Here is a 26,405-nt window from a genome sequence, read left to right as displayed (position 1 = left end):
TAAGACATAAAGCACAGTTTCCTTTAAATTAATATTGCACACACTACAGCAAAGCAGGCACCTTTCCAATAGAGTGAGTCATTGACACTCATCTTATGAAAGCCATCCATCAATGGAAATCTAATGCCGCAGAATCACGAGGGTGGGAGTATGGCAAGGACAAACAATATCACTCGATTCATTTAGAAGATCTTATATTTTAAGCGAAATGCTAGTCAGTAGAAATAAAAAAATACTTTAAGTACAGCATCAAAATATATTTAAGGTACACATAGTAAAGTAGTCAATATGCCGAAGGGCCCAATTCAGAAAACAATATATTTGATATCACTGTATTTTAACTATTAATGCATCTATCACTGTAATGTTGCAGCTGGCGAAGCTAATTCTAACTACTTTATAAACTGATGGTTATCTTAACCTATAATAATATATCATAATGTATAAGTCATACTTTGCATGAATTATCTTAATCTGCGAGGTAGCTAACTTAAAATATAATTATCAAATATATGAAGTAGAGTACAAGTCCTTCAAAACTGTACGCACAGTGTTGAGTAAAGGTTACTTCCCACGACTGCACAATGGCAATGCTAACGTGCTAATATTAACCAGTATAATGTTTACTATGGCTGTGACAAATGGACTTTTCCTAAAGTAAAAGCAACCTTCAGATTGACCACCTTATAAAGAGAAATCAAAGCACCTTGGTTAAAATGTAATTGAAAGTGTCAGTTTGATGAGCCTTAATTCTGTGGCAGAGTTGTGGACAGTGTCAGTCTTCTTGAACGAAACCTCAGCAATCAAACGGTAATTATCCACACCTTCACCGACCAATGACCTGCCAGAGGATGAATCACTGATGAAAAAAAAGCGAGGCTGAATACAAGGAGAGCAGGTACACAGAGTGGAGTTAGCCTGAGAAAAGTCGCCAACATATGCAGCACTGCCATGCTGTATTCATGAGCCCAAGATTGTTGAAGGTCGTTGCTGGCAGTGCTGGTGCCAAAAGAAACGCAGCTCCTTAAGAGCTGTTGAGACAGGTGGCAGGATAATAAAACTGGGATTTTGAAATTACTTTCTCCTCTGTACTGTTCGGCTCTGAGCTTACCATCCATTTTAATGGTGTTGCTTTTTGACTGCTGGCGCTGAGAGAATAAAAGGTTTGAGACTCCTGGTTATTTTAAGGAAAGTGCAACTTTCTGGGTACCCTGTGATGAATCATATGCCACAGTGTTCCTCTTCTTAGGAAAGTAGAGGCTATAGTACTGTACAGACACATTTGAGAGTTTTTTCAGTCAGTTTCAGATTAAAAAGTTAACTTTGTGACAACGAGGATGAATTGTCACTTGATATCTTTTATTTAAATTAATAAGAATAAATGATGGATTAGAATTACCATAGGTAGAGTTTACAACTTTCTTCTTTAACAGTTCAAATACTTCACTGTTTTACCAGCCCAATACTTGCTGACTTTTCCTAATTTTATGAAGATAATCAATTTTTTAGCTTGATTTTGTACTGATGACATGTTTTAAAGGTCAGCTAAGTAAAAGTGAATTACATTTGAGTATGTTTCCACCTTCAACAAATATGCAGTTAATGTAAAAGAGAGGGGTTTAATCCTCATCTAAATATTGGGTTTCAATAAGGCCAGAATAAATCTGTAAAATTTAAATAATAATTACTATATTGCGATAAAAAATTATCTTCCATTGATATTATTTTCACATTTACGTATAGCAGTGGGGTCTTTGGTAACCCAATAAATGATTAAAGGTAGGGTAGGTAAGTTTGAAAAACCGGCTCGAGATCGCTAGAATTTGAAAATACACGACCGGAGAAAATCTGCCACTTCCTTATAGAGCCCCTCCTCCAACACACACGAACGCGCACATGACCAATGAGGGCACGAGATAAGTTTGTGCACAGATGGAAGGCTGACAGGCAGGTAGGCCATCCAGTTATTTTAGCCGGGCCGGCTAAAATGATTGGTCGTACTTTTTACAGTACTACGGCTTCCACAGATGACATTTTTTTATGGATTTTTTGTCAAAGCACTTATTCATTGCTATCGGGATGTTAAGAGCATTCCATGGAATATAACAAAAAGTGTATCTCGAGCCAGTTTCTCAAAATTACATACCCTACCTTTAAGGTCAATAACTTCCTGTCTTTGCCAAACTGTCACTGCTACAGTAATTACTTAATGGCATTCCACTTAACTTTTTGAAAATAAAAAATGACCATGGAATGAATTTGCATTTAAGAACTCTGTAATGCAAAAGCACTCAGTACTTTTCTAAAAGCTTCCAGCCTCCAGTGCACTTTTGAGGATCAGTAACAGCACACTATGCCTCATGTTACTAAAAATAAAGCCATATCCCCCAGTTTACAGGGTCACTGATGACTAAGCGTTGCAAACCCTCGTAGCATAGCAATTTATCTCTCCTTGAGCTACTTGTAATCATATGAAAGGAAATGGCAGCGGTATTGTGTTGACTCATCACCTGCACACCTGCGCATTCAAACCACGTTCGGTTTTCACAGCTTTACACAGCGATTGCTTCCTGATTATTCTCTTCATTTTGAGTGACACATCTTCATCCCCATCCATCATCTTCATGCCTACAAATGGAAATGCTTCATAGTTAGTTTTTATTCCTAGCGAGTATTAGCTCTGCAAATAGTGAGTCACTAATGTCCAAGAAAGCAGATATTACTGCGTTCTGACCAACTAATAGGAAGGTAATGTGCTGTGACACTGCAGGCAGAGGCTGTCAAAACAGTGGGCCCTGCTCCACGGCTGGCCAATTGTTCTGAAGGGTGCTGGACTGGATCAGTGCATCACAGCAGCACCGAGGCTCACACCAAACGCACTGCCCAGAACACACTCGCAGCAAACAGTGCGCTGCCAACACCGGCCTATAGAGACCCTGGATGAGGACTAACCTGGTGCAGATAAGACTACAATAACATCTCTCTGGTGGTGATCAGGTATAATCGTAAATCTAAACAAGCAAAAAAGCATTAGATACTATCAAGGGATTGCATGAAAGAGGGAATAAAATGTACTGCAGGGCCCAAAGTATCTTAGGTATACTTTTAATGGGGCCAGTTGAAAGTAACTTCAAACGCTGCATTAACAGAAGCAGGGATGCTTCAACTAAAAACAAACAACTGATTTATTTGCTCGGTGAGTCAGTCAAACATGACAGATGTTCGAAAGGTGGATGCTCATTTAGACATATTAGACTATTAGAATAGAGAGAGTACACTAAGAAAGCTCTTAATGGCTGACGGTATTCATGGTGCCGCTCTGACTGTTTTATTTACGTTACAGCAATATCGAGCTGAGCTGAATGTGCGTGACAAGCAGGGCATCTACCAGTACACTCTGTGGTGCTTTCAAGCACTCAGGGAAAAGATAATGTCTAATCTGCTTCCACAGTATCTCGCAGCGGCAGATCAGACCATCATCTAATATCACACGAACTGTCTGGGTCATTCGCAGTGTCTGTGAACGGCAACAAAAACTCAGAGAAAGGCATGACATCTTTTTTATCTTTCCGCACTAAAGCATGAATCCACATCTGCCTTGCTGTTTCCAGACATGCACCAGTTGCTCAGCATCATGGACTCACATAGGAGCGCCGAGACTCTTCGCTAGAGCTCTGACAGCGCTCGCTGTGATCAACACTTTGTCTAATAGCACCGTGGTGGTGGCCAGCCTGCGTGTGACAAGCAGACAAGCGCGACCTCTCTATCCTCGCCTGACAATCAGACACTAGCGGCCCGACACCAGGAGTCTGGCAGCTGACGTACACAAACACACACTTGCACATATATTTGTACTCAGGTGCACTGAGGAAAATGGGGAACAAAAAGAGGAGAATGAGAGCCCTACATCCCTCCTCTGTGTCCTTCACTTCATCTCCAAACCCTGAAATGACACAGAAGACGTCTCCTCTCCCCAACTGCTGCTCACCCTTTCAGATACTCCTCCCTTAATGTTCACCAGAACTGTAATCATCATCAAAACTGTCGTTATCATTATTATTGTTATAACATTTTCAAAAAGTGCAGATAGAACTTCCCTGTGCCCTCGTTCTGAAGGCTGGGCAGTAAAGTAGGATGGGGGAAACAATGGCAGTAAGAAGAGCAAGAAGAGCGCAAGATGAGAAAGAGAAAAGAGAAGAAGATTTCTGCCAAGTCTGAGTCGTGTTGCTCCTGTGAACAAACACACACATACACATAGCAAGAGGCACACATGAACCCAGCACACCTTCAGTCGTGGAGATAGACCTCCATCAGCACATGACCACAAAACAGGACAAAGATCATAGCGTCAATAAACAGACGGAAGTGTGCACGAAACCAAATGCATGTGCACAAACGTGTTGCTTCTGTTTTCATCTTAAAATTGGAAGAAGATTTTAAATAGGTTTCCTCAGGCGGTGATGCTGTGAAAAATGACATCATGGTATCATGTGGGATTTCTTTTTGTTTGGGTCTTTTTCGTCTTCTTTTTTCTCTCTCCGTCTCAGGGCTTTTTGTCTGGAAAAATCAGGAGCGATCCATTTCACAAGTTTATTGTGTTCCTGCTTTCCCAGTTTTGGAAAGTCCAGTTTTTTTTTTTTTCTTTTTAATCTCTATTTTTGTTGGAGCTACAGCACAGCACCCACAGCACACAGACGACAAGGAGGGGTGGGGGTCCAGAAAGGCTGGATACACTAATATTGTGCCAGAGGAAGAGAAAGAGGAAACCATAAGGATAAAAAGAGATGAAGGAGAGCATAGAGGGGGGAAAAAGAGGGAGAGAAGAGAAAGCAGTATCAACAATTTCATCCCGAGTTTAGCAGGTTTCATCACAAACCGAGTATTGATTGCTTTCCACGACTTCAGCTGAACATTAAACCACTTTTGAGTAAAAGGAGTGAGGCTGAAATGGACAGGATATAGTACAATTGAGACAGATGACAAGGCGTCAAATGATGAGAAAAGAGGGATGGGAAACAACAGACAGGCTATGGATAGCATACGTTACATTAATCATGGGTATAGGGGGAGTTCTGCCAATCTATTCCTAATATATTAATATGTACATGTACATAATGTACATACTGTATAGTATTGTTTACCTGGAATAGTCATACAATAGGATTATATGAGATTAGATCGTTACTTAAGATTCTCTGTGATCCCACGGGACTGGCACCTTAAATGGGTCGAGGGTTGCAGTGCAGTTCAGAACCAAGGGGTCGACAAAGAAACTGAATATCGGACCTCCACAGGCAAAGTGCATAAGGACAGACAGACATACAGACAGTCAGAAACAGGGGGACCATTGGCGAAGTCGTGAGACACAGAAACTAAGACACAGCTGTATGAAGAGGAGGGAATATAAGAAGTTAGAAGAGTGGGAGAGGAATAGAGATTTTGAAAGAAAAAGAGTTTAAAGGTTTAAGAGAGCAGATGGCTAATTGTACCCGTGTTTCGCAGCCTGGCAGCAAGTCAGTCTTGTGCATAAGGACAGGTGGGAGGAGGGGGGGGGGGGGGGGGGGGGGGGAGGGGGAGTGGGAGACGGAGAGGGGCCGTGGACGAAGCTGGGCGGTGCGATCAGGACTTGAGAGCGTGCCACTGGGCGACGTTAGTACGCGGCCGAGCGAGCATGTCTTTCCAGTGCTTCACCTCCCCGGGTCCACTCTTCCACGATAGGTAGATCTGAGAGAGGGGAAGGATGATGAAGTAAACTTAGGAATATAAAACTTTTCAGATATGGAGTGCATATTAAATATGGGAACATTAACATTTTAGTGCACATTACTCCTGAAACAAAATACCAGACCAGATTCAAATCAATTAGCTGGATATCTTATTTGATCTTAAACCTCTTATTGTAACAGTTTTGCATAACTTTATTTTATTTTATTTTATCTACAAAATATTCTTGCCCAATCAGAACGTTTTAGTTGTTATTATCTTTACAATGGTTTTGCCCAATCATAATTATGTATAGGTTTTCGCTTTGTTTATCCCTGTTCTTTGTTTTTGTAATTGACAATTGTCATTGCATTTGGAAATTGCCCCTCAATGATACCTTGAATATAAAAAAAGGTTAAATTAATAAACATCTCTTTATTTTTAGGTAATGGCATTTTGTCATTTAGACCCTCAGTCAGACACGGCAGCACCTTAACGGAAAGAGACACAATGTTTGTGCGATATTTGGCATCAGGTATTTCAGAGGGACAAGTGCTGCGAGCAGGGATGAGTTGAAATGAAAGAAGGAGCGTGGAGTTGTCTCAAGCTGCCTCACATTATGGATTTTGAAACATATTTTAGCCATTGAAACCTTACATCAATCAATCCTTTTTTGTTGTTGCTGTAAGGCCCTGGAGTCTCCACTGGTTGCCTGGCAACTGCTAGAGCAAGTCCCTCTGCTTTCAGTCTTTATGCTAAGCTAACCCGAGTCTCCTGGCTGTAGCTTTAAAACATAATTGCAAGACATAAGAGTGTCTCCCAGAAAGCTAATATGTGTGTTTCCTGATGTCAAATAATTACTTTAAAATAGAGAAAGGGTTAGTCCGATGACAAAATTAAAACAGTACATTTTGCTAACACGTAAATGTTGTTGTGTAGACCTATAGGTCCAGATTTTAAAACTTTGCTCCAGGAATATTTCTATTCATTGGTCACTTTGGTCAACGCTGGTGAAAAATGTATGTGAGTATAAATAATTCAATTATTAATTACTGGACTGTTAACCTCATCACAAATTGACTGACCTCAGTGGCGACTGCTTACTTTTATAGACATGAGACCAACATTTGGCATCACATTTATGTAATAGGAGGGCACTCTGCCAAGGCCATGCCCTATCATACTGAGAGTGAAAAATAATTTGTGTATCCCTCGTGATTGGGATCCTCTCCAAAATGTAATGGGTTCTTTCTTGGCCCATGCTACAGCCTTACATGAAACACAGAGCGTTTCCTTAATTCCTGCAGAACAACAGACAAATACACAAACAAAACAGAAAACACAAACTCCTTGGAGTTTAAAAGGAGCTGAAGGAGCATATGCGTAACAGAAGGCAACAACACAAAGAGTAATGTGAAGCGTTACCTTTCCGATAACGTCGTTGCGGCTGAGTCTGTCCTTGTCCATGACGGTGATGATGATGGTGGTCTCCCTCAGTACGTGGGCGGCCACTTCAAAGGGGAAGGACTCGTTGAAGATGGGGTTCAGACAGCGCTTCATGGTCACCGTCTTCTTCTTCTCTACACGCTTGTCCTTGTGCATCAGCCACACCTTGACGTATGGATCTGCAATGTAGAGGCAGAGCTGTTTACATGATAGCAGGGGCGAAAATGTCCATAAAAGGTGCATTTTAGTGTCAGGTTTGCAATTAACCTCTTAATTGTTAAAGTCATGGAAGACAGCAGGGAAGCAGATAGCTAGTTTGAGCTCAAGGTCAACTTCTCCCCTGAGCTAGGAAACATACAAATGAGGAAGTATTTATGGAAATAGGGCCTGGGATTTGTACTAGGATTCTGGAGCATTATCATATTCTGTAATACTAACAGACACTACTGCAGGAAGCAGTCATTTTACAAAGAAATATGCCACAGAAAGCACAGGGAGACTTGATACTTTAAGAACTACAACCAGACTGAGCTGACACAGATTTGGCTTGGAGGCTGAAGATCCTCTTAGATATACAGAAAGAGAGCGAGAGCAGGAAAGATAGAGGGCAAGGGAGAGATGCTTGATTTAATGTCACCTTGCTGCCGCAGCTATCTACGGTTCAACTCGGCTTAGGAGCCAGACGGCAACCGTCTCCAGCACGGACAGGTCAGCAAATGTTTGAACACAGAGATGGAGCTTCCAATGTCATGACAAGGGCTTCAGACGGGTGAGCAAGGGTGAGAAAGAGAAAAGAGAAAACAAACATACCTGAGGTGCCCCCGATATCCATGGCTTTGAGATTGCGCGCTTTGATGATGTTCACAGTGATGATGTTGGCAGTGGGATTATAGCAGAGAGACAAAAGCAGATCTCCCCGTCTCCCCTGAGGAACACAAACAATTGCGTATGAATCACCCAGTCTAATATCAGATTTCATCAGGGAAAATCAAACTCCAGATTACTCACTAGCTGTAATCTTACATCACTGCTCTAACCCTTCATGCCAAACACAGATGGTCCAGTGACCAGGCGGGCTTAGCTGAGCCTGTTGCTCAACCTGACATAACGTCAACTGAGCTCTCAAGCTGAGAGCAGTCGACAAATGACATCACACTTTAAATTAAACCTGCAATGAATGAAAACACTGGATTCTTCATCATTTGGGCCTGATGGCCACCCCCCCCCTCTCTTACACTGCCATCACTGCAGGGCTTCAGCTCCTTCCAGAAGGTCTTTATCTGGCCCAGCTCCACCTTGTTGAGGGGGATTGACACCTCTCCGATGGGGTCATTCCTGCTGAAGCGGTCATGGTCCATCACCTGGAGGTACAGAGTTCGCTCTCTCACTTTCTCGTAAGGGAAGCCTAAAACAGAGAAAGAAACAGGGGGAGAGCTAAGTTGCAGAGTGTGAAATAAATATTCTTGACAGTACAGAGAGGGTAATCTGCACTGTGCGAACGGGGAGGAATTTGGCAAAGGCCAAAGTGGATTTTGAAAACTGCAAGACCAGCCAGCGCTCTCTCAAAAGACTGAGAGGGATCATTATACTCGAGTAACAAGAACTATTTCATTCATGTTTCAACAGCACTGGCTTCTGTTCTCATGTTGGAGCCTTTTGAACATCATTCTGGCTATTTTACCATTGGGCATTGTCATCCAGGCAGGATGGTTCAAATGAAACAACTTCAGATCATACAGATACTCGTGTGTCTGCTTTTTTCCTCTGCAGTTGCTATGCTCAAAAATATTGCTTTTTTTTTTATAAATGAACGAAAGAAAAAAAAAAGAAATCACACCTTGTTTGTGAATTCTCACACATCTCCCACAGTGCTCCTTGTGGGTTCAGAAATGACTCTTTGTTCATTAAAATGTAATGAAACAATGAAGCAAACTTAAGGTTGTCAGTGAGTTCAGAATGGAGTTCCGCAACACTTTGTAATATAAACAATATGATGAGTTTTATTCATGTGAGTCTATCCTAAAGGACAGGATCGATAACACACTCATATTCTTTCATTAATTAAAGATAATATACAGCCAGAGGTTTAGCTACATTAAAACTGTATGCAGGGGGAAACAGTCAGTTGGCCCACAAATGTTTACACATTCATCTTTTAACAGATTAAAGAACATTAATCAGAGAGCATTGACTGATGTTTAGCACGTTGTTGTGGTTTTTGAAGGGTTGTTCACAAGTGTAATAAATGTTAATAGCACATTTGGAGAAAAAACAAAACAATTGCAGCATTTCTTCTATAAGTAACTGAATGGAAACAACACAGACCCTCAAACAAGAAGGTTTCGTTCCAGTTCGGGTTGAGGTTCTTCCTTTTGACCTTGGTCTCCAGCTTGTGCTTTTTGTCGGGCAGCAGGTAGATTTTGACGAAGGGATCGGAGGTGCCGGAGAAGTCCTTTGCGGGGAGCTCCTGGCCCCGGAGAACTTTGACGGTGAGGGTCGTGTTCTGGAAACTGTAGCCTATGCTGAACTGGATCCGGCCCAGCTTCTCACTGATGGGCCCTTCACCATCATCATCCTCTGAACCTGGAGACAGCTGCGGGGCCACAAATGTAGGCAAATAAATATCAAACACATGCAGCAGCAACAGCAGCCACTCACAGGAGAAGTTCAGACCAAGGGCACACACACCTCCTCCCACACAGACCGTGACAGAGAGACATACTCAAGCAGCTGCTCTAAGGCAGAGATTGGTCTGACATTAAGAAGACTGAGAGAGTTTCATTTCCTTTCTAATGTTCTTAAGAGGCAGGAGGTGCTCAGATTGTAGATAGGCGAGCTTTAGACCACCCATTCTCCCTTACAGCCACTCTGACTGCTTTATCACTGCTGTGCACTAAAAGGCCACTATCTGATAGACAGCAGCGGACAGAGAGGGGAAAGAGAGAGCGAGAGACAAACAGAAAGAGTGGGAAGGAGAGAGAGAGAGAGCGTTTCATGAGCGGCACAGAGTGAACGAAAGCACAGCTCAAGGCTGGTGGTCTGCACTCACAGCTGTAGGCTTTGTGGTCACCTCTTTTCTATCCCTGCCTCCTCCTTCTGTCTCTCCTCTTCTTTCTATGCAACAATAGCATTGATTCGAAAGAAGCCTTAGAGGACTTTGAGCGAGATAATACAATCAGTAGCTCACTTTGTGCAAGTTCCTCCTTTGATACTTTGGAAAATATCATCTTGGTTGTCTGGTCACCTCAATCGGAGCATCAACTGCAATAGTTGCTCTCAGTGTTTTAGGTCAGAGCTTTCATTTCAAAGAGGAAAAGACTCAGTCACTCAGCTTCTGACAATATGGGTTTTAGAAGTGACAGGCAGCGCAAGTGTGAATTATTCCAAGTCTAATTGATCAAACAGTGCGAGTCACCTTGGATGGCTTGTCTCACTTGATTGCCGCTGTAAGAACTGTCTGTGTTTCTTTTCTGTTCCATTATGGCTCTCTTATTATTACATGCAGCTTTAAATCAACCTGCGTGGCTCTAGCATGGAGGATGACTTGTAGTAGGCTACCAAAAATATGTGAATAGTTGCAAAAATCACACACATGAGTTTACTAAATGTAACTTTAAAACTTCGGGCATCAGTACGTTTCCTCCACTCTTATGGTTTCTGGTTCGGGAGAGAAACTCCCTATGGAGGGAACTTTGGGATTTTATCTCTTTCCGACCATTTAATTGCACAAACTATATAACACACTACAGGAAAGGGAAAATATCTAAAAGGGCCTCTTTAAAGCTGTTTTCTGCATTGATTGACATACACAAGCATTACAAATAGGATGTACAGTTGTTTTTATGGAAATGAGACATCAAAAATTGGCCTTTTTCACTTTAATATGTTTAAACATTTATTTATTTTTATAGAAAACTGCTGGAGTGCTCCTTTAAGGTTTCCTTTCACAAATTAGTCTGGCAAATTTCAAAATGTCCCCTACTGTCAACACATCGTATGAAAAGTGAAGAACTACAAATTGATCCTTCTTACAGTTGTGTTTGTAGCTAAATAAGTCATATATATAGTAAGTGATTTCAGGGTGGATAGCATCCTACTTGTAAGACAAATTACCAAAAGTGATGTCCCCTGTTATCCAGCCCCAACCCCCTCCAACCCCAACAGAGAGAGTGCAGGGGCAGAGGGGATGTTTATTTAAATGTGTCCAGTCGGCCTGAAACATTGATCATTTATCTGACTAACGTCTGTGCAGCTCAGAATCTATTGCCCTGATCATGTCTCTGAAATATCAGTAGCATAACTGTGCTCTGTATTGATAAATCCATGGCGCTGCTTGTGGTGCTTTAGTAGCAGTAGACAGATTTGTAATTACAATCAGGGAATTACAAAACGCCTACTGCTTAAATTGCTTATTCCTCTGTGCTATACTGTAATCTAAAATCTATTAAATCACGTAAATGAGCCACAATGTTGCACTGGGTGGCATGATCCTCCAATAGATCATTGGGCAGCTGTTTTAGGAACATTACAGTGTAGAAGTTACATACAGTTTATAGCTTGTCTGCTATTTTATGCTTTTATGCTATAGTTATTTTCACCCCGTTAAAAAGCTCTGCATTACGACGGTCTCTTTAACCCCACTTTGCCAAAAAGTACTGTTCTCCAGCTGTTGGTGGATGTACCCAGATGGGGGGAAATATATTATAATAAGCCTGCATGTGACATGGTAAGGGGAGCCAAATCTGAATTGTTGAATCCCATATTTTCTTATCTAGGCAGCCCACAAAAAACTGGCTGGGCTTATTTGACAGTTTGTAGGTTTGGCGAGCAGTCCAGATAGAAACATACAAAAAAAAGGGTTTTCACAATAGGTACCCTTTGAAGGCTTAGCTATTCAGTATATGTAGGTACCAATGTGTATAGCTTGGTGTCACAGATAGAAGCAGAAAAGATGTCATGTATAGGTGTGGTGGGAGGGTCTTACCATCACCATATCTCCAGTGAGTGAGTTGGCCAGGTCAGTCACGGACTGGCCGTCGGGGGGTCGGCCCTTGGGGCTGTTAACTGGCTTGTTGCCCCTGAAAGCAAAAACATTGGTTGATCCAGAGGAAACAAAGCAAGGACTCGTCTCTGGAAAGAGAGAATGTCTGAGCACACAGGGAGTCCAACCTCCACCTGTTTGGCGCTTGAAAAACGCCTATCTGAAACGACCAATTGAGTCCAAGTTTGCTTTGGATGGATGTCACTTCAAAGTAGATTGTGCTTTCTCTAGCTACCATGAGCGAAGCCAAATAAATCTGCCAAAGATTCCACAGATTAATGGCGGGCACTGCAACTGAGGACATTTGATGCAGTGAATTGTGTTTGATGAAACTTGGAATCTGAGATGACTGTACATATGTCCAGTGTGGCAAACATCCATATCTCTAACAAAAAAGTTACCTCCGACAAGTAAACAAACACAGTTTCAGACAGAAAACAAAACCACTTAATTTAATAAATATATTCTCCAATTCCCATAGACTTTATAATCAACCCTTATTCCCTCTACAGATATTAAGGAGACACACATGTATAAAGACATTTATAGCAACGTCACTTTATGTACAAAAGACAGACATGTATAGCAACGCGTAGAGGATCAGACGTTTCACGGGACAGATGAAGTAGTGTTGATGTGTTTATATCTCAATTATTAAGAATATGCAACAAAACAAAAAATATTAAAAAAACTTAAGAGAAAGCAGAGATCTCCCATGGCAAAGCTGGTACTTAGTAAAAAGTTAATAGATGTTAAGTTTAGTTTCCTCACACGAGGATTGTTGAAAAACATAACGTTAAAGTGGGACAAACAGTGTGGGAGAAAAACCTCAAGGTACATACATCATGAAAACAATCACAAAGTGTAAAGAAAGTAAAAGAGAATAAATATTATGAGATTAAAAGAATGAAAGAAAGGTAGAACAAGAAAGAGCCAAATGCGAAAGTCTTGGCCAATGTAATGTGACACATTGGACACACAGCACTCCATAGATGACTGGTCAGGGCACATGGAGAGGCTGAACATCGAAACACTGTTAGGCAATAAACGAACAGTAAATAGAGAAGAAATACAAGAAGAGACACACACATATCGAAATGAGAAGACTCAAAGAGGTTGCAGACACACACAATAGTAGACAGAAATCATAAAGACTTTAGATAAGACAGATGCTCAATAAGAAATGTAAGAAAAAAGCAAGCGGAAAATTATGAATCTGTATCAGAAGAGATAGAAAGCATTAATAGCATGAACAGTGAGGTTACGGAAACCAAAACCAAACAGATCGTTACAAACACCAGCACATTAGAGAGAGCTGCAAGAAAAGATAGGAAATGAAGGAAGGAAAGCCTGGAAACACAAGAAAGGCTTAGTTTGGTCAGTCTGATAAGTATCAAAGAATAAGAGACGGAAATAAAGAGCTATTCACACACAATACATCTAACAGAGGCAAAGGGGTGGACATGCTAAAGGGAGAAAAGAGCACAGAGAAGAAATGATCACCAGTTCAAGAGAGCAAGAAACATACATTTTAATGTGGAGAACTCAAAATAAACACAAGATGAGATATAGTATGATAGAAAGATAAGGATAAACAGTACAAAAATATAATATCATTGAAAACACAGAAACGGACAAATAGTAAGAACATAGGAGATGCACATTTAGAGTGTCACAAAAGAGGGTGTTGATAGAAATAAAGTAATGCTACAAATTATAGAAGTTAACTTGACTTCTAACCTGATTTTCCAACCATTAAGCAACACTCTAAAAGTTTGGACTGGGAACACAGGGGCCAAAGCACAAACTGGCATTGGCTACATGTGCATATATATTATATGCAAGTAGTTGTCACTCCGAGAGTGAAAGCAATGCCTTGGACAGGCCGAAAACAAGGAGCGCATAGAAAGTCTGTCCGTCTGGCCAGCAATCTGCCGAGCGTCTCACTGAGAGAATGTACTTTTTTTGTTGGGCTGCGAATTGGGATGACAATTGATGTTGAATGTAATAATGTGTACATTTTTGCTGAAGACAAGGACAGAACTGGGGGGAAATACAGTATACTGACAAATAGACAGACAGAAAGAGCAAGCAAACAAGACAAGCAAACAGACAATCACTGCAACCAGCAAAGGAACCAGAGCGAGACGGGGGGGAAGGAGGGATGTTAACCGTTTCAGGAAGGGAAGGGAATATTCATCAATTGGTGTTAGTTGTATTAGTTGCCAAGGGAGGTAATTACATTTTCAGGGGGCTTGTTAATCCCTTGCACAGACTCTAAACTGCAGGCGAGGAAGAGAGGCGAGGAAGAGGCTAGGTATAACACTAAACCAAGATCTGAGGATCAGCTCGAAAGAGCTCTAAAGCACGGAGAGAGACTTTGGGATTGAAGTAAAGCAAGGCACCTCCCTCCTCCTCCACATCCCCACTATCGATGGGGTAGTGAACGTCTTCAATTATTCATTCTCTTTCATGCTTCATTCAGGGGTTCAGTGCATTCTCAGGTAAGATCTAGTGCAGCCGAGGGATGGCCTTCCTACCAGACCTGCTCCACAGCACCTGAGCGTCCTCCAGGCTGTTTAGACAAAGCGGCTGGAGCTGCAGATTTGTTGCAGAAAATAAAATACTTCCTCCAGATCATACAGAAGATCATGAATTGGATAAACGAGGACTGGTTTCAGAAAAAGCTAAATTAATTGTGGCAGATGGAGATACTACAACTGCTACATTTCAGTGCCAATGCTTTTTCAGTCCGACCCTTAGGGGGGTTGATATGGAAATTGACGCTCTAAAGCCTGCAGTTGTCTACAGTATCCAGTGGGAGGCAGAGTGGACTCGAGTTCAGATTCTCCATCAGCTAAGGCACAGAAAGTGGGCTGTTGGCATAGCAACGGCTCTAGAAACACAGACCATACATTTGGGGGTTTGGGGTGTGTGTGTGACAAGAGGTTGTTGGGCGTTGGGGAAGGGTGTGTTTGGAGGGGTGCAGCAAACAGGCGAACACACAGAGAACATTAAGGTTTAGGATATATGACAGGTACGGGTGAGAACCTCGCAGACACACACATGGACAGACACATGGAGGCAGGCGGGGCCACTTTGGGTTTCACCGTCCTGTGATACTATCCTTTTTTTGTTACCTGACCGAGGGCCAGCAGCTCGTAGAGAGGGGGAGGGGGGGAAAGACACTCCACTTCTAGGCTGGAGAGAGACGCGAGAAAGAAAGCCCAACCCAGACCCTCTTTTTTTTTTCACCCCTCAAACATGTCACACCCAAACAAACACGCTCGCCTGAAACCATGAAGTAATGTATTTTCAATGTCTAAGATGCCCACTAGATCTATCATTCTTCAGGGGCCACAACATACTTCCCAGGATCATACACAGTCAAAACCACAGCAGTGAAGCAGAGCGCTGCTTACATAATCCACATGAAACGCATGTACATTCACACTGGAGTCATTCCTGCTGCTTCACTTCTCAGCCTGCGACCAACAATTCTGCTGCGACATATAAATATGGATGCTTTCACTGTTAACTAATTAATTCCTGCACGTTGGAACTGGAAATGAGTCTAAAATAGCATCGCTTACTGAAATCCCACTTCACCCAGCAGCAACAAGGGAGGTGCTAAATGCTGCCTTCTGTGTTTCTGCTCCTTCAAATGGAAATAGAAAAACCACAAGACAATTCAGTGGGTGCCAAACGTTGATCTTTATAAGCGCCGTTATAAGTCTGTTTTCATTTTATTAGAGGCGGTATTTCAGATGCAATGCTTTTGACTTCGGTAGCCGGCAATTGCCCTTTTCACTTTGAAACAGTCCAGCATTGCAAACATGATTACTTTTTAATCCAAAAATGAGCTTAGTGTCTACTCTATCTATACTGTGACAGTTGAGCCCCGACTCTCTTTATGGTCTCCCTATAAGCTCTGCAGTTAAGCATTCAAGATGTCTCAGAACTAAATTAAAACAAATAACCCAATCGCACCAGGGAGTTTCACAACATGAAATCATCAAAACATTTCTTTTTAAAGCCCATTAAAATAAACAAATCCAAATCAAAGTGTTTTGAATACCGATTAGATCCTCAGATTGCCTGTGATGTGGAGGCTGCTGCTGATGTGCCACCTGTTATGAGGCAGGACACGAGGGTCCCGGGTTAATGCTCCAAATAGTTCCCCCTACTCAACCACAATCCATCTATCTGTATGTATGAGATGAGCCTGTGTACCAGCATGTAGTGGCTGCTGGCTAGAGTGCTGCCTTCAGCCCCGCATTACGCATGGATGTGCAAAGTACAATAAGTACTCCTTCGTCCTACTACTCTCTTGGATGGTAGATGGATCTGCTGCCTGAATATTCCCTCATCCTGCCCCGACATACGGACTGATGGATGTTCAAATGCACTGACCTCCGCCTCTTTGTGACTCTTTTTTTCCGCCTTAGTGCCATCTACTTTCCCCTTCTCTAAGCACATAAGCAAATGCATCAACATTCCCAGTGTGATGCTAGAATGAGCGGGGTGGCCGCGGGGGGCCGGAGCCTCAGGGACCGTCTTAAGCAGAGCCCCCTGAAGACTCTGCTGATTAGCCGGGCCGCAAAGCCCCTTTCACAGGAGGGGCAGACTAACAGAGCATAGCATAATCAATTTACATGTTTATGTACGAACAGATTATATCATCTGGAAGCATTGTAACAGTAGTTTGTTTTCTATTATCTGAGAAAACAAAGCTTGAAATTAGCACTTTACACTATAACACTGTGACCTCAGAATGACCTAACACTTCACTAGCTTAAAGACATATCAACTCCTCCTACTCAGACTAATGCGGTTAGAGCACAAACACATTCAAGACGTTAAATAAACACATTTATATTGATTTATTTAGGTTAAAGGTCACAACCGCCATACGTTATGTTCAACTTTGCCTTTCATGTCAAGATAAGCAACTTAATAAGCTCATAAATTATGAAGCAATATAATATAGCTCACTTGTCTTTGAGTCCGTGATATATATTTATCGATATCTACAAGATGTATACTGGAGCAGGAAGAAAACTCCATTGGCTTACACAAAATGATGTAACATGCATGGATGAATAATTGAAAGACCACAGGCAAGTGGATTGAATGTTAATGTGGCACGAAGATATGTCCCGCCTCCTCTGTCCTGAACCTCCATCCTCATTGGACCGTTGGCTGTCTGCTCAGAGAGAGATCTAGATTCAAAGCTCTCAGGGATTGTGGCTTGTCTTTATAGTAACACAGGAGGAGAATCTACAGTATAGGTTCACTGAATCGCAACAGAATTGTATGAGTGAAGACCAATGAGGCATCACGGAGGCACTCGAACATCCTGATACGCTTTCTACGACGCACAACCTATGGATGATGCCTGGGATATAAACATCTCAGCATGTGTGGCCCCAGGATCAAAGCAACAATCTTTTGTAATCTAACCTCTGCTATTTTATCATGCGACCTTCACTTCGTCAATCTCCCTTGTAAATGTGAAGCATGGTTTGAAAGTCTCAATCACTACCACTGACGCTAAGGTTGAAACTGTAAGTCAGCTCCTGCCTCACTTCATAAACAAAAGACCACGCAGAACACTTTCATCCAGCCAGCGCACACACAAGGTCAGTGAAGGAGCATCATGAGTATCACGCACTATAGCACCTTCTCATGGCCAGTGGGGAGAACAGTATGTTTGATTGGCTTGCCTTCAACTATGACCATGCAACAGTGGAGCATTAACACATGGCTGAAGGGCAAAAGAAAGCCCCCCCTGTTGCTATTTGTGCCTGAAGGACTTCTCATACATGATCCTATTAACCAGATTGTTTGGCCAACTGTTGTTAAAGGCCAAGAGCAAAACTGTTTGAGTGGTGGAGAAAGCATATTCGTTAAAAGTCCAGCGTTTAAACTCCTACTTAACTTAAAATATAAAAGTATTATCAGCATAATATACATAAAGTATCAAATATCAGTAATCATTCTGCAGAAAACTAATTTATTATATTTGACAATTTTAGATTGCAATTACTGATGCATCAATATGTAAACATCAATTTACTGTTGAAGTCTGGTGTTTACAATATTTACTGTTATTATGTTTTATAAAATACACAAAGTTCTGTTAAAATGCAATTAAATACAGTTTTTGGGTGAAAAGGTTGGAAATCACTGGTTTAATTTTGAACTATGCATTATATTTTAAGGTAACCCATGTTTATTATGTGAAATCTAAATCTGTTCTGTAACTTGACTTTATCTGTTAAGTAAATGTAGTTGAAGTTGTAACTTTCCCTAATGTAGGGCATCACAGAGCAGCTCTTTGATGTTCACGAGCAGTGGAGAGATGTCCCTTTTATGTCAGAATTGATGATGCTAACGTTTGAGAGTCACATCAACTATTCACATTAACTTCAGAGGCTTTTTGTTTGACTGAAATAATTAGCAAGGCACATGCTGTGCAGATGATACATTTGGTTGAGGTATTACATGTGTGATGCAGGTATGCAAATGAGTGGCAGGCACATAAAGGACATGTTTGATGTGAATACACAGACTGCGTTGATATGGCTATACACAGGGAGAGAGAGAGGGAGACGAATGAAGGCGTAGCTTTGTCTCCGGCTCGAGAGCCCGGTTTGGAATGAGCAATATGCCAAGAGCATGATTGATTAAATCATGGTCAGACATCTGTGAAGTCAGCACTAACACCACAGGGAATGATATACTCCCAGCAAGCTTACACCTTGCATTTTTAATATACTGTGCACTTATGTTTATTTTATATTTAGTATCCAATTAAAGTGTGCCTAAATCATTTATAATACATTTGAATTTGTAATCAATGATGAAACAAGCACAATAATGAGTGGCTCCGGTGGAATTAGTTTACTTCTCAGGAGAAGTTACTAAAGGGCCGAGACATTTGAAGCTTTCATTATATGCTAATCTTTTTTTTTTTTTACATCCGAGTTCTTCATTGTTCACAGAGTGTAAGCTGCCAGTCATTCTGTTTTTACTGAAAGAAATTAAATGAACCTCAGGTTAATCTACAAAATGCCACAATGCACTCAATCACCGTTAAATGGAGGCGAGTCCTGCGGGGCCACCGGCTGGACTGAGCGGTTCCCTCCTTCCGTTTAGTCTATTAGTGGATTTCACAAGCCATTGAAGGAGGTTTCCAGGTAAACACAAACTCGGAAAGACAGATGTAATGTGCACAGCAAATTACACAGAAAATTGTACACCTTTGTGGCTCGGTAGGTTTCACACTAATCCATAGCAATAGAGATAGTTTTGATGTTTTACAAAAGGCGACATTGTTGCTGAAAGAATATTTGAATGCTTGTTTGCAACTCCATGCCGTGTTGACTCTCAGAAAAGGCCACAGAAAGCTTCAGGGCAGGAGACAACAATGAGGCAGGCAAACCAAGAGCCAAATATATTTCACAAGTTGTCGTCATAGTGTTACTCTAAAGGCTAACATTTTATCATAAATAAAGGTGCTTATTAGTTCAGGGCAGACCGTTTTTGTTATGTGGAGCTTCATACTGCATCTGTGCAGTCCAGATAAGAAAACAGTTACCATCTGTTTTCTAATAGAGCCCTAGTTTAAAATCATGTGTCAAATTGATGAAACACTTGTGAATGAGGAATAATTGGTGTGTCGAGTAAATCAGAATTTGTTCGCTCTCCCCTGCCATTTTGTTTTAAGGTGTGTGTCATATTATGTATCTCCAAATTGTCTCCAATTTGTCACAGAATCAAAGTGAGGGTTAAAACGGCCTAATTGGACTGCAGAGGAAATCAAGTGTGTCGCATCTGCCTAAGGCTGGACCAAACGTCGGATTTCACTCTGGCTTTGGTGTTACACACTGATGCAAATAATCAAAAACCACCATCCATTGCCGAAAATTGAGCACTAGCAAAAGTGCAGTTAAATGTTTTGTTTCACAGGACACGCCCACTGTACTCATTTGTTAGTCTTAAACTGTTCCACGAAAACATTGTTCCCATTCCTAAAAAGAATGCCTAACTAATTATTTTTGGAGACGGATGCGAGAGTGGTGCATCCTTATAGATGAGTGGAAATATTTTTGGCTTCTAGTGTGTAAGGTGGCTGGCAAGGAAAAGGTTTATTTTTAGCAGCGTGTTTATGTAAGTGACTAACGTGTTGTGGAATAATGAGGAGGCTCTCCGGGCCCCTCGGTGCAGCTACAGAGACGGGACTCTCGGAGCAGCAGAGGGTGATTGTTTGAAGGAAGCTAATGAGCAGGAGGGAAAAAACGAACACAGGAGTAGAAAGGAATTGGATAAAAAAAGCATGAAATACAAAGGAAATACGACAATTACCAATGGGAGGTCTCTGTAAGGCAGGAGTGAAAAGACACACAAATAGAGATGAAATGGTGACGGAGAACGTCATTGCGATTGGGGAGATAATTATCATGGTCAGGAAAAGAAGACCACTGGCATGAGCAAACAATGTTTTATTTGATTCACAGCCTTTTTTTTTTTTATCCCTAAAAGCAGAAAAAAAGGATTGGAGTAGCATTAAGAATCTCACTGCTGTGATTTATGAGCTCATTACTGCTTTACAGCTTACATCCAAATTGCTTTATCTCTTTTCTCATCTCATCATTACAGGATTTTTTTCGTACATTTGGATTCATAGTCAGCTCTTATTTTTATTTCTGTAACAGAGTGTCAATCTCTGGTGCTATTTTAGTAGCAGGGCCGTGGCACAGAGCACTTAAGTGCTGTGACTCACCGAAAACACTACAAAACAAATCTACTCTCCTCTACTTAGATTCTGATATCATCTGCCGTTTTCCCTCGATATCATATCCTTCACGTACTTTCATTTGTACACCATCATTCCCTCACACACACAACAGGCATTCTCATAGTTTATCTGGTACCTCTTCTCAGGAGGGGGCTCCTGATTGGCTGGTGGTTGTGCCTGCGCTGTTTCCTGCAGGTCAGGGATATTGGCAAAGTCATCTTGCTCGGCCACACCAATGGCCAAAGCCAGGACCACCAGCTTCCCTTCACTGGCTCCCCATAAAAAAATACGATAAAGAGATAGAACGAGAGGCCAGAAAAGATGCGAAGGAGAGGGAAATCGGACATAAAGAAGGTTTGGTGCAGGGGGGAGAGAAGAAGAGAGATGTTATTTCAGGTTACAGCAAGAACAAAAAGCAGAGAGGCGGCAGGTAAATAGACCATATGAGAATAAACAGAAGAAGAAGTTACACAGAAACGGTCATAAAGGAAAATCTGCAACACCAGCAGTAAGCATTTTGTCCAGGGAAGGATATTAGTTAGAAACCATAAACTAAAAGGTCAGATTAATAATAACGTAATGGTTTTAATGAAGTGGTGCTGACAACAGGTGCAGGCTGTGTTCACATCGTACACACAACAAATAATTAAAGGGAACTGCTGGTGATTATTTAATGATAGTTAATGGATGTGGTATTCAGCAGCGTGCACGGATGTAAAAGGTATGTATTTACAGACCCACACACCACACTCAGAGTAATGATTCTAGTTACTTAACCTGCCTTCTGCTTTCACTACGCACTCACCTTTCACATCGAACATGCCTGTCGCCTTTCTCCAGAATTAAGATTTAATTAAGCCTGATTAAGAATATCTGGACTAATTGTTTCTATTTGAGTGACATAGTATCTTGAGGTGCCCTGTGTGTCACTGTTTTCTGGGTCAGTGCTCTCTCACTCTCCGTGTTGCACTCTTCTCATTTCATATTTTCTATTACGCTACACTCGCTCTCCAAATCCCCTTTCCCCCCCTCATCGCTATCCTCTCCTACTCTTAATTCTCTCGCTTCCTCCCGTCACCCACACCCACCGTTCTATAGCTTAAGCCTCTCACTGCGTTACAATACCTCGGCTAAGAGCATACAGGGCTGCCAAGCTGTGGAGATAGAAGATATCACCCCAAACTTCACAATTTCATCTTTCTTACATGACGTCAAAAGCTTTTCTTGCTGCACCATAAAGCCTGGTTTAATAATCTCCCTGTTATACTGCTATACTCAAACTTTTATGTCTGAACGACAGCCACTTTCAGATTAATTTAAAACCCCTACACCGCACGGCACCCATCACAAATGTTCATTTAGAGATTTTATCAATTCTAGCTTTCTATATGAACTGTTTATCCATTACTTTGAACTTATGAAATTAACAACTTATTTGAATTGTATATCCATGATCTTTAGCTAATTATCTGTTTTAAGTACTTTTTATTGAGCGAAGAAAGTGCATAGAAGTGTTTTTGTGTCACTGTTTATTTCTATTCATAGAAAAATAATTATAATAATTATATTATATCATTTTGAAAAATGATAAGAAAAAATAAGCAAATTTTTTAGAGAAAGGATTATTCAAAATTAAATTAAACTGACAAGGATTAAATGAATGTTTATTTACTTAACAAAAGAGACAAAATAAATCAAAATCAAAGAATAGGAAGATAACTCAGATAAGGAAGTCTAGGAACATTGATTTAAATCTTATCTTCCTCAGTCTACCTTATCTTCAAGAACTTCTGTAGCTAATTACTGTTGCTAACGCTTTCTTTTTTTTTACTCATTTTAACTTTTTTCATTTATACTATTTTTTATTCTGTTTAACTTCTCTGCTTTATTGCTGACTAGTTTTTACAGCAATAGCAACATGTGGTGTTAATGTGTTACAGCTCACTAAATATTCAGAATGTACCTATAAATTAGATTTAGGTTATATATTAATGGCTATTGGATTGCCGTTCTCCCATCACGTTTTTTTAGTATGAGCATTTACACTCAAGAATATTGGTAAAACACTTCTGTAGATGTGTCTAAAGGTAATGGCGCAGGGGCGAGAGAAGGAACGGACATTAATGACACTAGGTAATAGATTTTTAGCCAAAAAGCTTGAAGACCAATCACCCATGAGATCCATTTGGTCAAATGGCTCCAAAGGCAGAATATCTGTGTCAATCACATCAACACACCCACAGAGCAGTGATTCACCCAGATAGGGAATCAGGCCAACATTGAAATTAACTGGCTTGAACAATGGGTCATGTCTATTACTGGGCCGCTATGCCATCAATCATAAGAGGTGTTGCAGAGAAGCAAATACATCATAAAGTATGACCTCAACCGCACATTTACGATGATGAGAGGCTAGTTTAGTCGCGTGTGATGGGCAATATTCTCAATGACCTTGGTGGTGGCATGTGCTACGTTATATGCTCAGTTAGCCAGTGACATTAGCCCATCTGCGTCATACTGAACCACCCCGAGAAGCTTTAACCCAAATAAAAAAAGAACAAATGGTAAAAAGCTACTGTAAAATTATTCTGTGCAAAGGGACATGAAACACATGTTTGTACCTTGGCAGTGTCCTTCCTCACCCCCCTCCCCCCCTCCCTCCCTTATCGGCCCTCCCTCCACTCCTGACCTGGAGTAACAATATGTTCTAGGACTAATGGTGCTGGTGACATAAGATCAATGCTCCAGGGTTAACACAAACCTACACACAGCTGCTTAACCCTGCTTCTTCCCATGGACGGTGTGATACACACACATGCTTACACACATGTCATCAGGCATACAGCCGACTCAGCATTACCATTAGCATAAACGTTTCAGTGTCACAGGAGAAAAAAGGTGTCGTTTTAGGAGAAATAACTCATGAAATATGGATTATGTGTGTCTCCTTTAAGCAGGATATTCCAAAGGATGACTATGAAATGGGACGTTTAAGAAACCATCTCATGAATATTGTGAGATGGCACCACCAGCTCTGTCCTGTAAAGCCAATTGCAGCGGACAGGCTGATGCCATCCAAACAGATGTTGCTGTTTAGCAGAGCATACAGTGTAAACATTGAACAACATTTCACAGGATAGAAACTGCCCTCAATATCTCACAACTTCCTTGTCATTTTTGAATGCTCATGAAAAATGGGTTTTAGATTGCTCAATAAGAAGCTTTGTAATTCATCTCAACTGATCATTATACAGCACTGTAGGCTATTATAAACAAATCATGAAAACTATCATTGCTCACGATTTATTTATTTATTCATTCAATAAACGCTTTCGGTTTCAGTCGAGATTTGAAAGGATCATAAAGCATATATCAAGTAATATAATCCCCCTATGACAATAACATCTAATAAACATAATTTATTATGGTTAATATCCCTGGGTGATCTATGACATCGTCATAAATTAGATGTTGATCCATCTCTTATACAACTGAGGGCTTAGAGCTAAAAGACAACAGCTTATTTAGATTCATAACTCCATCCTTATTAAAATGTATAATAGATGTCTCATCTCATATGCATAACCTAATCATTCTGCATTAAAATGATTAGCTGCATGGACTACTGTAAATTGCCTTTCTAACTGTATTCAGAATAACTCCTTGAAAGTGTGACAGTGAAAGCAATGACTTCATCTTGAGCACTTGCACACACACAATCCAAACACACAATCTCAAACATCCGACCTATATATAGAGTTTGTATTTTGGGAAAGAGAGAAGTAATATCCTTCCCTGGATATCAGATACAAATAAAAATTGAAAATAAAACACCCAAAAGATAAGAAACAGAACAGAAAGATAAAAGCAGATCGGTTAGGATTAACAGAGCTACATATTTAACTACTTGATTCACAGATAAGCTTTACAATAACCTTAAACAAACACATAGAATAACTCCAGTTAGCATAGAATAGCATAGCAAGTACTTTAAGACACAGATAGACACAGAGGCCTAAGCAGGGGACACCACAAAGACTCCATGAAGACATGAAGTTAGAGCTGAAGAGACTCACAGGAAGGATTTGACGTCCAGGCCACGATTTTTCATCTGGTCCATCGTGTAATCCCAGCTGCCAGGATTCGCTTGTGAGCGCCCTCTTGCTCCACCTCCCCTACAGCGAGAGGCCCCCGCTCCTGATGGGCTGCCCCGAGCACCTCTGGGACCGCCTCTTGTACCTGCACCCCCACCCTCACCACCTCCCTCTCCTCTCCCAGCACCCCCGCCTCCCCCAGGCTGACCAGGTGCTGTGTGTAACTGTCCCAAACTCTGGGATGTTGTGGGGGGGTTGCCGAGGAGAGGGCCCGGCGGGTGGATGAGAGGCTGCTGGAGACTCTGCTGGCGGAGCAGCGTCCGGGGCCGGGTGGGGATGTGCTCCAAAGTGGACGCGTACGATAAGACCGGATCCCCAAAGCTGGGAGGGCAGAGGAGCAGGGAGGAAAGAGAGCGCGAAGAAGGCCACGGCCGGCATAGGATGGGATGATGAGGAGGGAGAGAGGAGTCAGAGGGCACGGAAGAGGAAGAAGAGGATGTAGTAGAGGAGCCGTGGCAACAGGAGGTGAGGTGGTCAGGGGATGAGACGTAGAAGAGAGGGAGAGAATCATCAGATATGACACATGGTGGCACAGGGCAGAAGGGAGACATGGGAGAAGAGGTCAGGTTGACGTCAGGATAGAAACAGGAAAGTTCATCAAAACAGGAAGTCGGGGGGGGGGGGGGAAGCAGGAAGAGTGATGTTGGGTGATAACGTGGCAGAGGGAGGAGCGTGGGGAGGTGGAGACAGGAGGAGGAGGAGAGAGAGAGAGAGCACCGTGAGGCAGCAGCAGTAACAGCAGTAGCAGAAATAGCAGTAGAAGGTGCAGCCCGAGTGGTCGCTGTGTGCCGAGTGCTGCTCATGGGCCCGAGTCGGGCAGCAGTGCGCAGTGTGTGAGCGCAGCCTGTGCGTCTGCGCCAGGTGTGTGTGCGCCTTGCGTGTCAGAGCATGCTGTTTGCGTGAGAGTGTGTTTCGCGGGGGGAGTGGGCGGATGTGCACCGTCCGCACAGGGCCGCGTCGCGCTGTGTGTGACGAGGGTTTGCAGGTTCCCAGCCTTCTCGTCGAGGGTGTTTTGGTCTGATGAGCGATCCCCATGTCCTCTACTCGTCACTTGACTTTTTCCATCTCTGATAGCCTCTCTTCCTGTCTCTAAGTCTTTTTAATACATGCTGCATCTCTAGAGACATCCCGAGAGCCAACCAAGTCCTACAGAACGACTCCCTCCCTCCGTCAGCCTCTCCCTTTCCACTCCTCCCTTCTATTAATGCCGTTGAATTGCCTTTATTACAAATGTTATTGCTCACATGTTGTTTAGATG

General features: G+C 41.9%; 1 protein-coding gene and 1 long non-coding RNA gene across 3 annotated transcripts in view; both read right to left on the bottom strand.

Annotated features, from left to right (window-relative positions):
- Nucleotides 1-4,598: 4,598 nt before the first annotated feature.
- Nucleotides 4,599-5,534, bottom strand: LOC117491307. Its single transcript, XR_004556763.1, has 2 exons — nucleotides 5,490-5,534; nucleotides 4,599-4,733 (listed from the first exon to the last, which is right to left on the bottom strand). It is a non-coding gene; the product is annotated as an uncharacterized LOC117491307 (long non-coding RNA).
- Nucleotides 5,535-5,576: 42 nt separating this feature from the next.
- syt7a (synaptotagmin VIIa) overlaps nucleotides 5,577-26,405 on the bottom strand; it is a 75,820-nt gene continuing 54,991 nt past the window's right edge. For both annotated transcript variants that reach the window (XM_034141213.1, XM_034141214.1), the window contains 8 exons: nucleotides 25,070-25,468; nucleotides 21,130-21,261; nucleotides 12,134-12,227; nucleotides 9,475-9,742; nucleotides 8,385-8,554; nucleotides 7,960-8,074; nucleotides 7,129-7,328; nucleotides 5,577-5,724 (listed from right to left, as the gene is read on the bottom strand). In XM_034141213.1, the coding sequence (XP_033997104.1) occupies nucleotides 5,620-5,724; nucleotides 7,129-7,328; nucleotides 7,960-8,074; nucleotides 8,385-8,554; nucleotides 9,475-9,742; nucleotides 12,134-12,227; nucleotides 21,130-21,261; nucleotides 25,070-25,468 (1,483 nt within the window). In that variant the 3' untranslated portion in view covers nucleotides 5,577-5,619. The remainder of the gene's footprint in view (nucleotides 5,725-7,128; nucleotides 7,329-7,959; nucleotides 8,075-8,384; nucleotides 8,555-9,474; nucleotides 9,743-12,133; nucleotides 12,228-21,129; nucleotides 21,262-25,069; nucleotides 25,469-26,405) is intronic.

This window comes from Trematomus bernacchii, unplaced genomic scaffold (assembly GCF_902827165.1).
Source record: "Trematomus bernacchii unplaced genomic scaffold, fTreBer1.1, whole genome shotgun sequence".
Classification (NCBI taxonomy): Eukaryota; Metazoa; Chordata; class Actinopteri; order Perciformes; family Nototheniidae; genus Trematomus; species Trematomus bernacchii.
The sequence above is the reverse complement of the archived record's forward strand: the minus strand, read 5'-3'. Positions and strand labels throughout refer to the sequence as shown.